The 12644-nt window shown below is 47.7% G+C and overlaps 1 protein-coding gene across 10 annotated transcripts in view; it reads left to right on the forward strand.

The window, feature by feature from the left end:
* The window catches only part of UPF2 (UPF2 regulator of nonsense mediated mRNA decay), a 1696571-nt gene that overhangs the window by 1215986 nt on the left and 467941 nt on the right, over positions 1-12644 (forward strand). For all 10 annotated transcript variants that reach the window (XM_078674159.1, XM_078674161.1, XM_078674162.1 and 7 more), the window contains one exon: positions 11566-11711. In XM_078674159.1, coding sequence (XP_078530285.1) covers positions 11566-11711 — 146 coding nt within the window. The remainder of the gene's footprint in view (positions 1-11565; positions 11712-12644) is intronic.

Consider the following 12644-nt stretch of genomic DNA (forward strand, 5'->3'; position numbering starts at 1 on the left):
GCGTCCTTTCTGGAAGGCCGGACGTTTGAGGTATGGGAAGGCCACGAGAAGTCATAATCGGTTCCTCTCCAGTGTGGTGTGCCACAGGGTTCATCGCTGAGCCCTACTCTATTTAACATTTATATGGCCCCACTGGAGAGTGTAGTACTGCCCCTGGGTATTAAGATCATCAGCTACGCTGATGATACTCAGTTGGTGGTAGGGCTTCCCCAGTCGGCAAACCAACCCGACCGGCTGCACACATGTTTGGTTAACATCTTCACTTGGATGTGTAGCTCATCACTCAAACTTAACGGCTCAAAGACGGAATTGATGATGCTAGGGAACTCCTCCCCCTCCTTGTCATCGAGGAGCTGGCCCAGCTGCTTGGGAACTGCACCCACCCCCAAACAGGAGATCAAGAGCTTGGGGGTATGGCTGGAGCAGGACCTTTCTTTTAAGACACACGCCAAAAAGACCGCTGGCAAGTGTTTCGGTCTGCTCCGGTCAGCTCGTAAGATTCTACCGCTCCTCCCAGTGGCAGCCAGGAGATTACTCATCCAGGGTCTTATCATCTCACGGCTGGATTTTAGTAATGCTCTGTTTTTGGGGGCCCCAGAAGCCACCTTAAACAAACTGCAGCAAGTGCAGAATGCGGCGGCCCGTCTCCTGACGGACCTTCCCAGGCGTCAGTCAGCTCGCCCGGCGTTGAAGGTGCTACATTGGCTCCCTGTCAGGGAGAGGGTGAAATTTAAGGCACTCTGCTTGGCCCAAAAAATTTTGCAGGGGAAAGGTCCTCCTATCCTGCGGGATATGGCTCAGTTTTACAAGTCCTCCCGTGCCCTTCGTTCAGATCATCTTCATCTGTTGCAAGTTGCAAGGGTCAGGAAGGCAAGAACCGGTGGCAGAAGATTTTCCATAAATGTGGCTACACTGTGGAATTCCCTCCCCCTGCATCTGCGCCTGGAAGCGAGCACTCTGCGGTTCCGTAAACTTTTAAAAACTCATTTGTTTCCTGCCTAAATGTCTGTGTCTCTTGCTTTGGTGTTTCTCTCTGGATGAGCACGGGGATGCCCAAGGGTAACCAGGCGCGTTATAAAACTCAATAATAATAACTCTTCAGCATAGTCAAAGAGCTCTCCAACCCCAGCGCCTGCAACAACGACATCACACCCTCGCAAGACCTCTGCGACTCACTCGCCTCGTTCTTCCACCGCAAGATCGCTGAGATACACAACCGCTTCGGCGCACAGACCACGCAACCAACCACCGAACCAACGCCCCCCACCACCACCCTCTGCACCTGGAGCCTGGTCAGCACCGAAGACACCACCCGCATGATGAACACCATCCACTCCGGCTCCCCTACCGACCCCTGTCCACACCACATCTTTAACAAAGCCGACTCCATCATCGCACCCCAACTCCGGGACATCATTAACAGCTCCTTCGCATCCGCCACCTTCCCGGAGAGCTGGAAACATGCCAACACAACCTCAACATCATCTCCTACGCAGACGACACCCAGCTGATCCTCTCCCTCACCAACGACCCCACCACCGCCAGAACCAGCCTCCCAGAAGGAATGAAAGACATCGCGGAATGGATGAAGCTCAGCCGTCTGAAACTGAACTCAAACAAAACGGAAGTCCTCATCCTGGGACCATCCCCCTCCGCCTGGTACGACTCCTGGTGGCCCCCGGCCCAGGGCAGCGCCCCCAAGCCAACGGACCACGCACGCAACCTGGGCTTCATCCTGGACTCCTCCCTCACTATGACCAAGCAAGTCAACGCCGTCTCGTCATCCTGCCTAAACACCCTGCGCATGCTCTGAAAGATCTTCCGGTGGATCCCCACCGAAAGCAGGAAGACGGTCACCCAGGCCCTCGTCACCAGCCATCTGGACTACGGGAACACCCTCTACGCTGGAACCACAGCCAAACTCCAGAAAAGACTCCAGCGCATACAGAACGCCTCGGCACGTCTCATCCTGGACAACCCCCGTCACAGCCACTTCTCTGCCCATCTGAGAGACCTGCACTGGCTCCCCGTCAGCAAGAGGATCACGTTCAGACTCCTCACCCACGCACACAAGGCTCTCCACGACATGGGCCCCAAATACCTCAACAACCGCCTCACATTCTACACATCCACCCGCCAGCTCCGATCGGCCAGCCTCGCCCTCGCCTCCGTCCCACGAACTCGCAAAACCACTGCCGGAGGAAGATCCTTCTCCTACCTGGCAGCCAAGACATGGAACCCCCTCCCCACCCACCTACGGCTGACCCAGGACCACCTCTCCTTCAGGAAACAACTCAAGACCTGGCTGTTCAAGCAGTAGAGACTACCCCCCACACCCCCCCCCGTGCCTTGAGACCCTAGCGGGTGAGTAGCGCGCTCTACAAATGTGTATGATTTAATTTGATTTGACCCTATGCCAGGAGGCTCTGAGCCTCTGGCAGTGGCTGGAACATCAGGGCGTGACCCTGGTGGTTCAATACCTGCCAGGTTCCCTGAACGCCAGGGCGGACAAACTCAGCCGTCGGTGCATGATGGATCACGAATGGTGTCTGAACTCTGACGTGGCGCAAGGCCTCTTTCAGCAGTGGGGAGAGCCTTGGTTAGATCTATTCGCCACAGAAGAGAACGCGCAATGTCATCAGTTTTGCGCGTTGGAATTTCCAAGGCGGCACTCGCTCGGAGACGCTTTTCGTCACGAGTGGAGTTGCGGTCTATTGTACGCCTTTCCGCCTATACCACTTCTGCCCAGAGTGCTGAAGAAGATCAGGCACGACCGGGCCCAAGTCATCCTTGTGGCTCCGGACTAGGCACGGAGGTTCTGGTATCCCGAGCTACTCAGCCTGTCTGTCGATCCCCCGATTCGTCTGCCTCTTCAGGAGGACCTTCTGTCGCAGCAGCAGGGGACGGTCCTCCCCCCGAACCTGTCCAGTCTCCACTTACATGTGTGGAGATTGAGCGGCGGCAGTTGAGGCCATTTGACTTGCCTCCTGAAGTCTGTAATGTCATTCTGGCAGCCAGGCGTCCCTCCACAAAATCGGTAAACGCCTGCAGGTGGAATAAGTTTGTGGCATGGTGCACAGCAAAGGCTGTGGACCCACTTTCTGCCCCTCTTTCAGAGGTTCTCCTCTTTCTTCTTTCTCTTGCCCAGCAGGGCTCTGCTCTGGGCACTCTGAAGGGCTACCTCTCGGCCATTTCCGCCTTCTTAAGGCTACCTGATCAGCCCTCTTTGTTCTAGTCCCCCATTGTAAATAGGTTTGTGAAGGGCATCACCCATATGTTTCCTCCAGTTCCTTTCGTGATGCATCAGTGGGACTTGAACCTTGTTCTCACTATTCTGATGTGCGCTCCCTTTGAGCCACTTCATAACTGTCCTCTTCGCCTCCTTACTCTGAAGACCGCTTTCCTGGTTGCCATCACCTCTGCCAGGAGAGTGAGTGAGCTCCAGGCCCTTTCCTCTAAGCCTCCTTTTCTTTCAGTCCATCCGGACAAAGTTGTGTTGCGGACGCGACCCTCATTCCTGCCCAAGGTAGTCGCAGCCTTCCACATCGGGCAGTCCATCACTTTGCCCACCTTCTTTCCGCCTCCGCATCCCTCGAAAGAGAAAGAAAGGCTCCACCGTCTGGAACCAAAACGTGCGCTCTCATTCTATTTGCTGCTTTGTTCGCCATAAATTGGAAGGGTATGCTCAGACGCGAGTCCCTTGCTCACTTTGCCACTGGATTCAAGCAAGCCTGACTGAAGACGGCTGTAATGCCAGAAACCGGTCCTAGGAAGCTTGTTTCCGGTCCAGGGAAGGCATGGCTTGGCAGTTCGGGCTGCACTGTTCCCATGAGGCACAGGGTCAGACTGATTTGCATATGGCCATGTCTGAACTGGGGTGGCAGAGTGGGCTAAAGAACGGTGAGGCATTAAACCCAGATCTGTTGACTGGGTGTGTGTGTTTGATTGGTTCAGATGCTCCGTCCATCACCACCCGCTTTTGTACTGCCTCATTCTATTTGGATCGCACACGCCAGTTCCGGGTGGATGACCAACTCTTTGTTGGTTACGCGGGCGCTAAGAAGGGACGGGCGGTGCACAAACGAACCATTTCTCGATGGGCCGTCTTGTGCATCAAGGCTTGTTACTGTTTGGCTCGAAAGGAGCCTCCTGTGGGGCTTCGTGCCCATTCCACACGGGCCACGGCGGCTACTACTGCCCTGGGCCGGGGAGTCCCCTTGCAGGACATCTGTCAGGCAGCTACGTGGGCCTCGCTGCACACGTTCGCAAGACACTACTGCTTGGACAGCCAAGTCAGGAGAGATGGCTTTTTCGGCCGTTCCGTTCTCCAGGACTTTCTGGTGTGTTCATTGGTTCGCAGACCCACCACCGGGGTTGGTATTGCTGGGGTATCTATTCTAAGGTAAGGAATCTAATACTAACCTGTTTATTTCAGATGCACAGGTTAGTTACCTTCGGTAACGATATATCTAGGGTTAAGGTCATCCCCTTTCAGGGCCCTAGTTTTTTTTTGGCACCAGTGTTGGTTTTTATCATGGCTCTGCGTTTTCTGGCGCAGAAAAGCTGTGTATAAGAACTGACGTCGGCGCGCGAGGGCGGCGTCTAAGTACTCCGGCGACGTCACGCCGACGACGGGCGCGGAGCCGCAGACGACGCCTACCGACGCGCAAGGGTACTGCTACGCAAAAGTTTCCGGATCCAGTCTGACGCCTGGGGTTATTCTAAGGTAAGGAATCTAATACTAACTACTGTTTCTTACAGATATATCGTTACCGAAGGTAAGTAACTTGTGCGTCTACGTTGCTCCTGAATCATTGAATGGCGTCCCGCTCAACATCAGAACATCCTCCTCTCTTCTTGAATTCCACAGAAAGCTGAAGACCTGGTTTTTCAATTAACCTACCTAGCCATACACACCTGCTCTGCAACAGGATACGGTTGTGGGCTATAGCGTGTCTTACAAATACACATAAGCTTGCCACCATGTGGTACTGCCACAACGAGGGAGAAGTGGGATCCTGGGTCCTCTGCCAAGATCTACTTCACCTCCGGCGTTGACTGGAGGACCAGGGCATTTCCCTGATACTGAACCAGCTGGTAGGTTCTTTGAACGTCTGGTCTTACGAACTCAGCCTGCTATGCCTGGCGGATCTCAGATGGTGGTTTCATCCTGAGGTGGCGCAGGACATATTCTCTCCGTGTAGAGACCCCTAGCTCTTTTTGCAATGTTGAGAATGTGTAGTGTAGAGGCTTCTGCGTACTGGCGTTCCAAAGAACGATCTATGTAGGATACTTGTTCAGGCTAGATTGGAGCACAGAACTCCTGTACGTCTTCCTGCTCAGCCTCTCCTGCCAGAGTTCTAAACATTCAGAATGACCAGACCCAAGTCAACCTAGCGGCTCTGGATTAGGCCATGAGAGTGTGGTACCTGGAAAACGTGTCCATGAGCATTTGTCCTCTGATCATACTACTATTGTGGAAGGATCTTCGCTACAGCAAGAGGACATGTTTTGCACCCAAACCAGCACAATCTTAGACCTCTATGCGTGAAGATTGGGCTGCAGTAGTTAACTGCCTTTGATCTGCGTCCTGAGGTTGTGGATGTCATCCAGGCGTCATTCTACAAAGTAGGTCTATGCTGCGCACTGGAGAAAATTTGGGGCCTGGTGTAAAACCTGCAACTAAGACCTCTTTCAGGCCAAGGATGTTTTCTTGTTTCTTTTGTCCCTTGCCCATGATAGGAGAGAATTGGCTTAAATGTAACATGCATTCCTAGAGGGAAATTACATGAAATGTGACAAAAGAAATGTTTCCTAAAGTGCCCGCTATAGTGCCGTCAGTTGAAGGAAATTATGAAATCCAATGTCTTTTAAATACTAGATAGCCCTAAATGTTTAAAATTCTTTTTGAACATTTGAATCAGCCAAAACCCATATTTTCCAGTGCATAGATAAATTGAAATAATGTGGTTATATATTGACCTAGAACTGAAAATAAGATGCAAAAGTTGGTGAGTTATAAAGGTGAAAAGATTCAATGGAAATGATTAAACAAATCCACATCTCCCAAAATGCATCGGGGTACATCTTTAAAAAATTGAGGACTAGTTTAAAACTGAAACGGAGTGAAAAAAGGACCATCTATTACCTTGACATGGTCCATTCCCAGTCTACACATTAGTGTGGAAGGATAAACTACATTGTATGATTAATGTGGAGTCCCTTTTGATTATTTTGCTTGTGTCTCTTGTATGTACGTTTCTTGCAATTAACTGATTCAGTTTTTCTATTTTGTGTACTCTTATTAAATTCATCAACATAACTTATCTTCATCCTTGCCAAGGTTCCCAGTGTTCCTTTTTTTTAAAGAATAAATGCCCATAGGAAGCGGTATTTCCCTTTTTATGTAATGCAGCCAATCAAAACAAATGAGCTGTAGTAAGGTACATATAACCTATGATACCTATAATAAATTAGGGCACACTTCGTACACTCCTTCAGGTCTCAGGACAAGTCCAGAACCTACTATTTTCAAGGGCAGGCCTAGACATCTGTACACATGCTAGATTAGCATGAAAAAAATAGTTACTGTACCAGATCCATGTAGTTGCCTGTTCACCTTGCAGGGAACATACTTTTCCCTGCAATTCACTTCCTGTGTTCGAAAGATATTCTGGAAAGAAGGATCTCATGGGCATGGTCTGCCTTCCAGATCTTTAGAGAATGAATTAACAACATTCTGTCTATACCTTTGTCACATGTGAATGAAAGCAACCCGTGACGAAAACCTGTTCCATTAACAAATCAATGATTTTCTCTTTTGTCCTTGGCCATGAAACCCGCAACTTATCAATCTTGCTTGCTGGAGCAATTTGCGGAACATTTCACCAGAATAAAAAATAGAAAAACTAAAAGAGAAGACATAAAGGAAATTCGTAAAGGATACAATAAGGCCAGAAAACATAATTATCATGAGAAAAGGCAGTGCTGATTGTCCTGGTGTTGGTCTGAGACAAACATTTTGACTGTGTCTGATCTGTATTTATTCTCAGCTGCAGTGAAATATTGTAAACCTACCATTTATTGGACCTGTTGTGTTTTGGTTGCATACCAAAAGCGTGCACATAAAAACCGAGGAGGATATTTTGAAATCTGTGGTGTAATTTCTCTTTCTGGTTATTATGTCAAAAGTAACAGCTCATTGGCAGCAAACACTTCTTTAAGAAATATCTGCTTAAATAGTATTGCAGTACCAAGTGTAGGAAGCTGGCCCTGTGTATACTATACCAAAGTAAGGTATAGTATGCACAGAGTCTAGTGGATCTCTAGAGGCTTTACAGAGACTAAAGTAAAAAATACTAATGCTCTCTCATGGAGTAGTGTGGGCAAGCAGTTATGCTCATCAGAAGGCAGTGCTAAGTATTTGCTGTACACACACAGGCCATAAATGATTACACAAAGTCAATTACTAAATTGGAGAAAAATCTTACTTTTCGTTTATTTATTTATTAGAGCCAAACATACTTTGTTGCAGTAAAATATGTTTTCCAGTATCGCTGTTTTTCGATGTAAAAAGTGGACATAGTGCATTTTTCAATCAATACAATGATATCCTTTGGGAGGAAACCCAATCAGCAATATGCAGGTAAATAAACAATTTACGATATTTAACTTTTGCATGAAGAATCAGTACTAGGCAAGGTTCAGGTAAGTGGCCTCACTGCACCACCAGCGACTGTGGGGCGGCCGGTTAAAGAGGTCAAAGTAGAGTATGTTATCCCATGAAGAAAGGGGGCAATCGAAATGGTGCTACTTACAGGTAAGTAGAACACTTTTTTTACCCCATCTCTTGGGGTATAAGTTAAGCACAAAGGGGGATTGGGAGGAGGAGGGGCAAGGCAGCACCAGACTTCTACCCTCAGCTGCACTGGGGGAGCTGGGTGCAGAGTGCCAATGGGTGCCCAGTGCAAACAAATGGAGAACCTTGAAATCGGAAAATGGCTGGCTGCAGGCTCAGATAATTTCAAAAAGGGGGGTGGTGATGGACAGAGTATCTGAATTAAGCAGAACACTCCTACCCAGTCAAAAGATCAGGGCTTGATCCATCACCGTTTTTTAGCTCACTGCACCATCCCAGCTCAGAACCCGGCTATATGCAAATTAGTCTGTCCCTGGCCCAGTGCATCATGGGAATAGGGCAGACCAAACTACCAAGCCAATTCTTTACTGGGAAGGAAACAAGCTTCCGGGGACCGGTTTCTGGCATTACAGCCGTCTTCGGCCCGGCTTGCTTGAATCCTGATGGTGCAGTGAGCAAGGGACTCACATCTGAGCATACCCTTCCACACTTGTGGTGGCTAAAACGATTCAAAAAGGGTGGTGGTGATGGACAGAGTATCTGAATTAAGCAGAACACTCCTACCCAGTCAAAAGATCAGGGCTTGATCCATCACCGTTTTTTAGCTCACTGCACCATCCCAGTGAACGGTGATGGATCAAGCCCTGATTTTTTGACTGGGTAGGAGTGTTCTGCTTAATTCAGATACTCTGTCCATCACCACCCCCCTTTTTGAATCGTTTTAGCCACCACCAGTGTGGAAGGGTATGCTCAGATGTGAGTCCCTTGCTCACTGCACCATCAGGATTCAAGCAAGCCGGGCCGAAGACGGCTGTAATGCCAGAAACCGGTCCCCGGGAGCTTGTTTCCTTCCCAGTAAAGAATTGGCTTGGTAGTTTAGTCTGCCCTGTTGCCATGATGCACTGGGCCAGGGACAGACTAATTTGCATATAGCCGGGTTCTGAGCTGGGATGGTGCAGTGAGCTAAAAAACGGTGATGGATCAAGCCCTGATCTTTTGACTGGGTAGGAGTGTTCTGCTTAATTCAGATACTCTGTCCATCACCACCCCCCTTTTTGAATCGTTTTAGCCACCACAAGTGTGTAAGGGTATGCTCAGATGTGAGTCCCTTGCTCACTGCACCATCAGGATTCAAGCAAGCCGGGCCGAAGACAACAGTAATGCCAGAAAACGGTCCCCGGAAGCTTGTTTCCTTCTCAGTAAAGAATTGGCTTGGTAGTTTGGTCTGCCCTGTTCCCATGATGCACTGGGCCAGGGACAGACTAATTTGCATATAGCCGGGTTCTGAGCTGGGATGGTGCAGTGAGCTAAAAAACGGTGATGGATCAAGCCCTGATCTTTTGACTGGGTAGGAGTGTTCTGCTTAATTCAGATACTCTGTCCATCACCACCCCCCTTTTTGAATCGTTTTAGCCACCACAAGTGTGGAAGGGTATGCTCAGATGTGAGTCCCTTGCTCACTGCACCATCAGGATTCAAGCAAGCCGGGCCGAAGACGGCTGTAATGCCAGAAACCGGTCCCCGGAAGCTTGTTTCCTTCCCAGTAAAGAATTGGCTTGGTAGTTTGGTTCGCCCTGTTCCCATGATGCACTGGGCCAGGGACAGACTAATTTGCATATAGCCGGGTTCTGAGCTGGGATGGTGCAGTGAGCTAACAAACGGTGATGGATCAAGCCCTGATCTTTTGACTGGGTAGGAGTGTTCTGCTTAATTCAGATACTCTGTCCATCACCACCCCCCCTTTTTGAATGGCTGCAGGCTCAGACCAGGTGGCTGGACAATAGAAACCTACATCTGCGCACGTAATTTGGAATTAGCTGGAGCGTCGGGACATCATTGGCAGATCTCCACAAATGACATGGGGCTCTGGGTACAAGGGTGTTGTTTAATGTCGGAAATCAGCTTACCAGCGCGGTCGCGGTTTAAAGGGGGGGGGGGGTGGCGGGGACTGGAGATTCATCATGCAAAGGCTGCCAGTATTGACCTGGAGTCTGGTACGGGTCAACCCTCAAGTGACTTTTGCTTAGGATTACGGGGGAACCTTTTCAGAACTGGTGGGTCTCTTGGAGTTGGGCCGTGGAAGTCTGGTTCAGAGGTGGTTGAGTTTGTGGTTCCACAGGCAGAGCTTTGGTCTTTAAATTTGGTTTTCTTCTGGACAGGTCCGATGTCCACGGGAGATCAGGAGTCTTTTTAGGAGGCACGCAGCCCTCCCTGGGTTCTGGAGGTAACTGGGCTGCGGAGCGAGTCGCTCTTCTGTAGCAGGATCTTTGAGGGCTGCAGACAGGCTGGTAGGGCTGGGGCCAAGTCAGTTGGTGTCTTAAGTCTCCAAAGCAGGCTTTGCTTCTGACCCACGAGAGCAAAAGGCTCCAACTTCAGAGGGGTCAGAAACATGTCTACAGATGGCAGGCTGGAGCAAACCAGTCAGGCACACACTAGGGGTTTGGTAGGTTTGCAGTGGCACCTCTGCGGTGCCCTTTGAGTGCATTTATTAATTAATCTAATACTGGCATCCGTATGGGCTTATTAATCTGAGCTGTTTAGTACCAAACATGTGGGAATTTGGTGGTACCATCATGGAGGTATGGAACCTGTATTGAGAAGCTCCCATCCCATGTAGTCAGTATGGCTTCACTGTGCTCATATCATTTATAAGAATGGACTTAGACACTAAAGGGGTATATCTGCTCATGCATTTATGCCCTCACAAGACTTAGTGCACCCTGCCTTAGGACTGTAAGGCCTGTTGTAAGGGTATCTTACCTATGCCTCTCGCAGTGCTAGTAGACCTGGCACACAGGGATGTGTATCCGGTAGATTCCTACCTTTTATCTGCACCAAAACATGCAGGTTGCAGCGGCAGTGTGCAGGTGTGTAGTCTCCTAGGGCGGCACAGTACGTGCTAAAGCCCTTTAGACCCACACCGGTCACAAGGCCTTATGTACCAGTGTTACCTTTTACAAGGGACTTTCATGTTTTCCAGCAGTGTGTCAATTTTGGAAACAATGGTACAGTTTTGGGAAAGTACACAGGTACTGGGAACCTGGGTACCAGAACATTCAGCCAAAGATGCATCAGAGTCAGGAAAAAAGTGGGCAGTAACCATGTCAATAGGAATACTTTCCTACATCAAGTACACCTATTAATTATTTTATTTGTATGTTCTTTGTGGAAGTCTTACTCGGTGGGAACTGTTCTAAATGGGCTTGATCACCCTTGTTTTCGGAATCGTAGTCAATCCATAGATTGGTCACATCACCCCTCTCTTGAATTTCTTCTTCAAACCAGCCTTGCCTGTAATTTTGAGGATGCTTTTAAAATGTTGTGCATAATGGACCTTTCAACCTGTTAAACAATCATTCCAAACACAGACAGCCCTTCACGGTGTTAAACCTGCATGCTGTTCTGGACTCTCTTCTATATAGTTACAAGTTTCTTGCTGGTTGTCCAACCATTTAGAAGTAAGTCTGTGCAAAATTATTGTTCACATGTGCTGTTCTTTAAGTATCTGTTGAAATCCGTTACGCATAAGTTTTAATTGGTTTTCGTATTTTTCATGCGACTTGCCCCCTCTTTTTTTGTTTGTCTTTTCATTAACCTAACATTATATATTTTGAATTCCGGCATTCTGAATGCTGTATCCAATGTTAGAGCAGCTTTAGACTGTGTGAGTCGTCCGGTTAATATTTCCTTGGTTTTATGTCCCTAAGGTCTCATTAATGACAAAGATTCTAAACATTCCATGTCAGAAGGAGTCAATCTGGAAGATGATGATGATGAAGATGAAGATGATGGTGGGGCAGAGACAGAGGAACAGTCTGGAAATGAAAGTGAAATGAATGAACAGGAGGAAGAGGTAAATTCATGTTTTGCCATGTATTTGCATTTCTGTGAAACAACTCTACCATAAATTAGTCAATTTAGAAGATACTTCGCTTACAAAGATGCATGCAGATCCTTGACACCCTCTGAGAACTAGCCTTCCAACAAGTACACATATTAACATGATTTATATGCACTTTTATGAGCTCTATACTCTGTGAACATTTTCTACACAGTATTTCTCCACATTATTTGCGCATCTTTTCCTCCCCGTTAATTTCTAATTTAAATTTTTTGAGTTCTGTCATCTCAGTATTTGTTATTGTTAGACATCGTTTTCTCTGGTATTTCTGACATGTTCAGTCACCTAGTGCAGTGATTTCAATGGTTTTAAAACCTAATACATTATTGACGCATTGAGCACTAATACCAGTAGTCCACCCTTTGAAACTGCATTGATTGTATATTATGCAGTCAATGGGGCATTATGTTAGAATTAACAGACTTCATACCAGAAGAAAAGCAATAAGAATTCTGTATCACAGTAGTTTCAGTTATGGGTAACCATCGAACACATCAAACTGCTACAGGCATTAAATATGCAGTATAAGAAGTCCGCTTTTTTGCTCAAGCTATGGGCAAGTGCCTTGCATTCTCCATGTAATAAAAACACAATTTTGTCACATAACAATGAAACCTTGTAAGGTGCTGAAATTGACACAGTGAAGGTGAAGGCAATTTTTTAATAGGGAGCAATACATTCTGCAGCACAGAAATTACTAGAAATAGGGCAAGAAAGGCATAATAATCGTAGAAGAAAATATGTAAGCTGATTTCTTTTTCATTACATTCATGAATATGATATTTCTTTAAAGTGATGTTTAACTACGTATGGTTTAGAGCAAGAGATATTTTTCTTCACCATGCTGTCATTTCACTGAGACAGGCTTAGTCTGCTTTAGTACTT

This window comes from Lissotriton helveticus, chromosome 1_1 (genome assembly GCF_964261635.1).
Source record: "Lissotriton helveticus chromosome 1_1, aLisHel1.1, whole genome shotgun sequence".
NCBI lineage: Eukaryota > Metazoa > Chordata > Amphibia > Caudata > Salamandridae > Lissotriton > Lissotriton helveticus.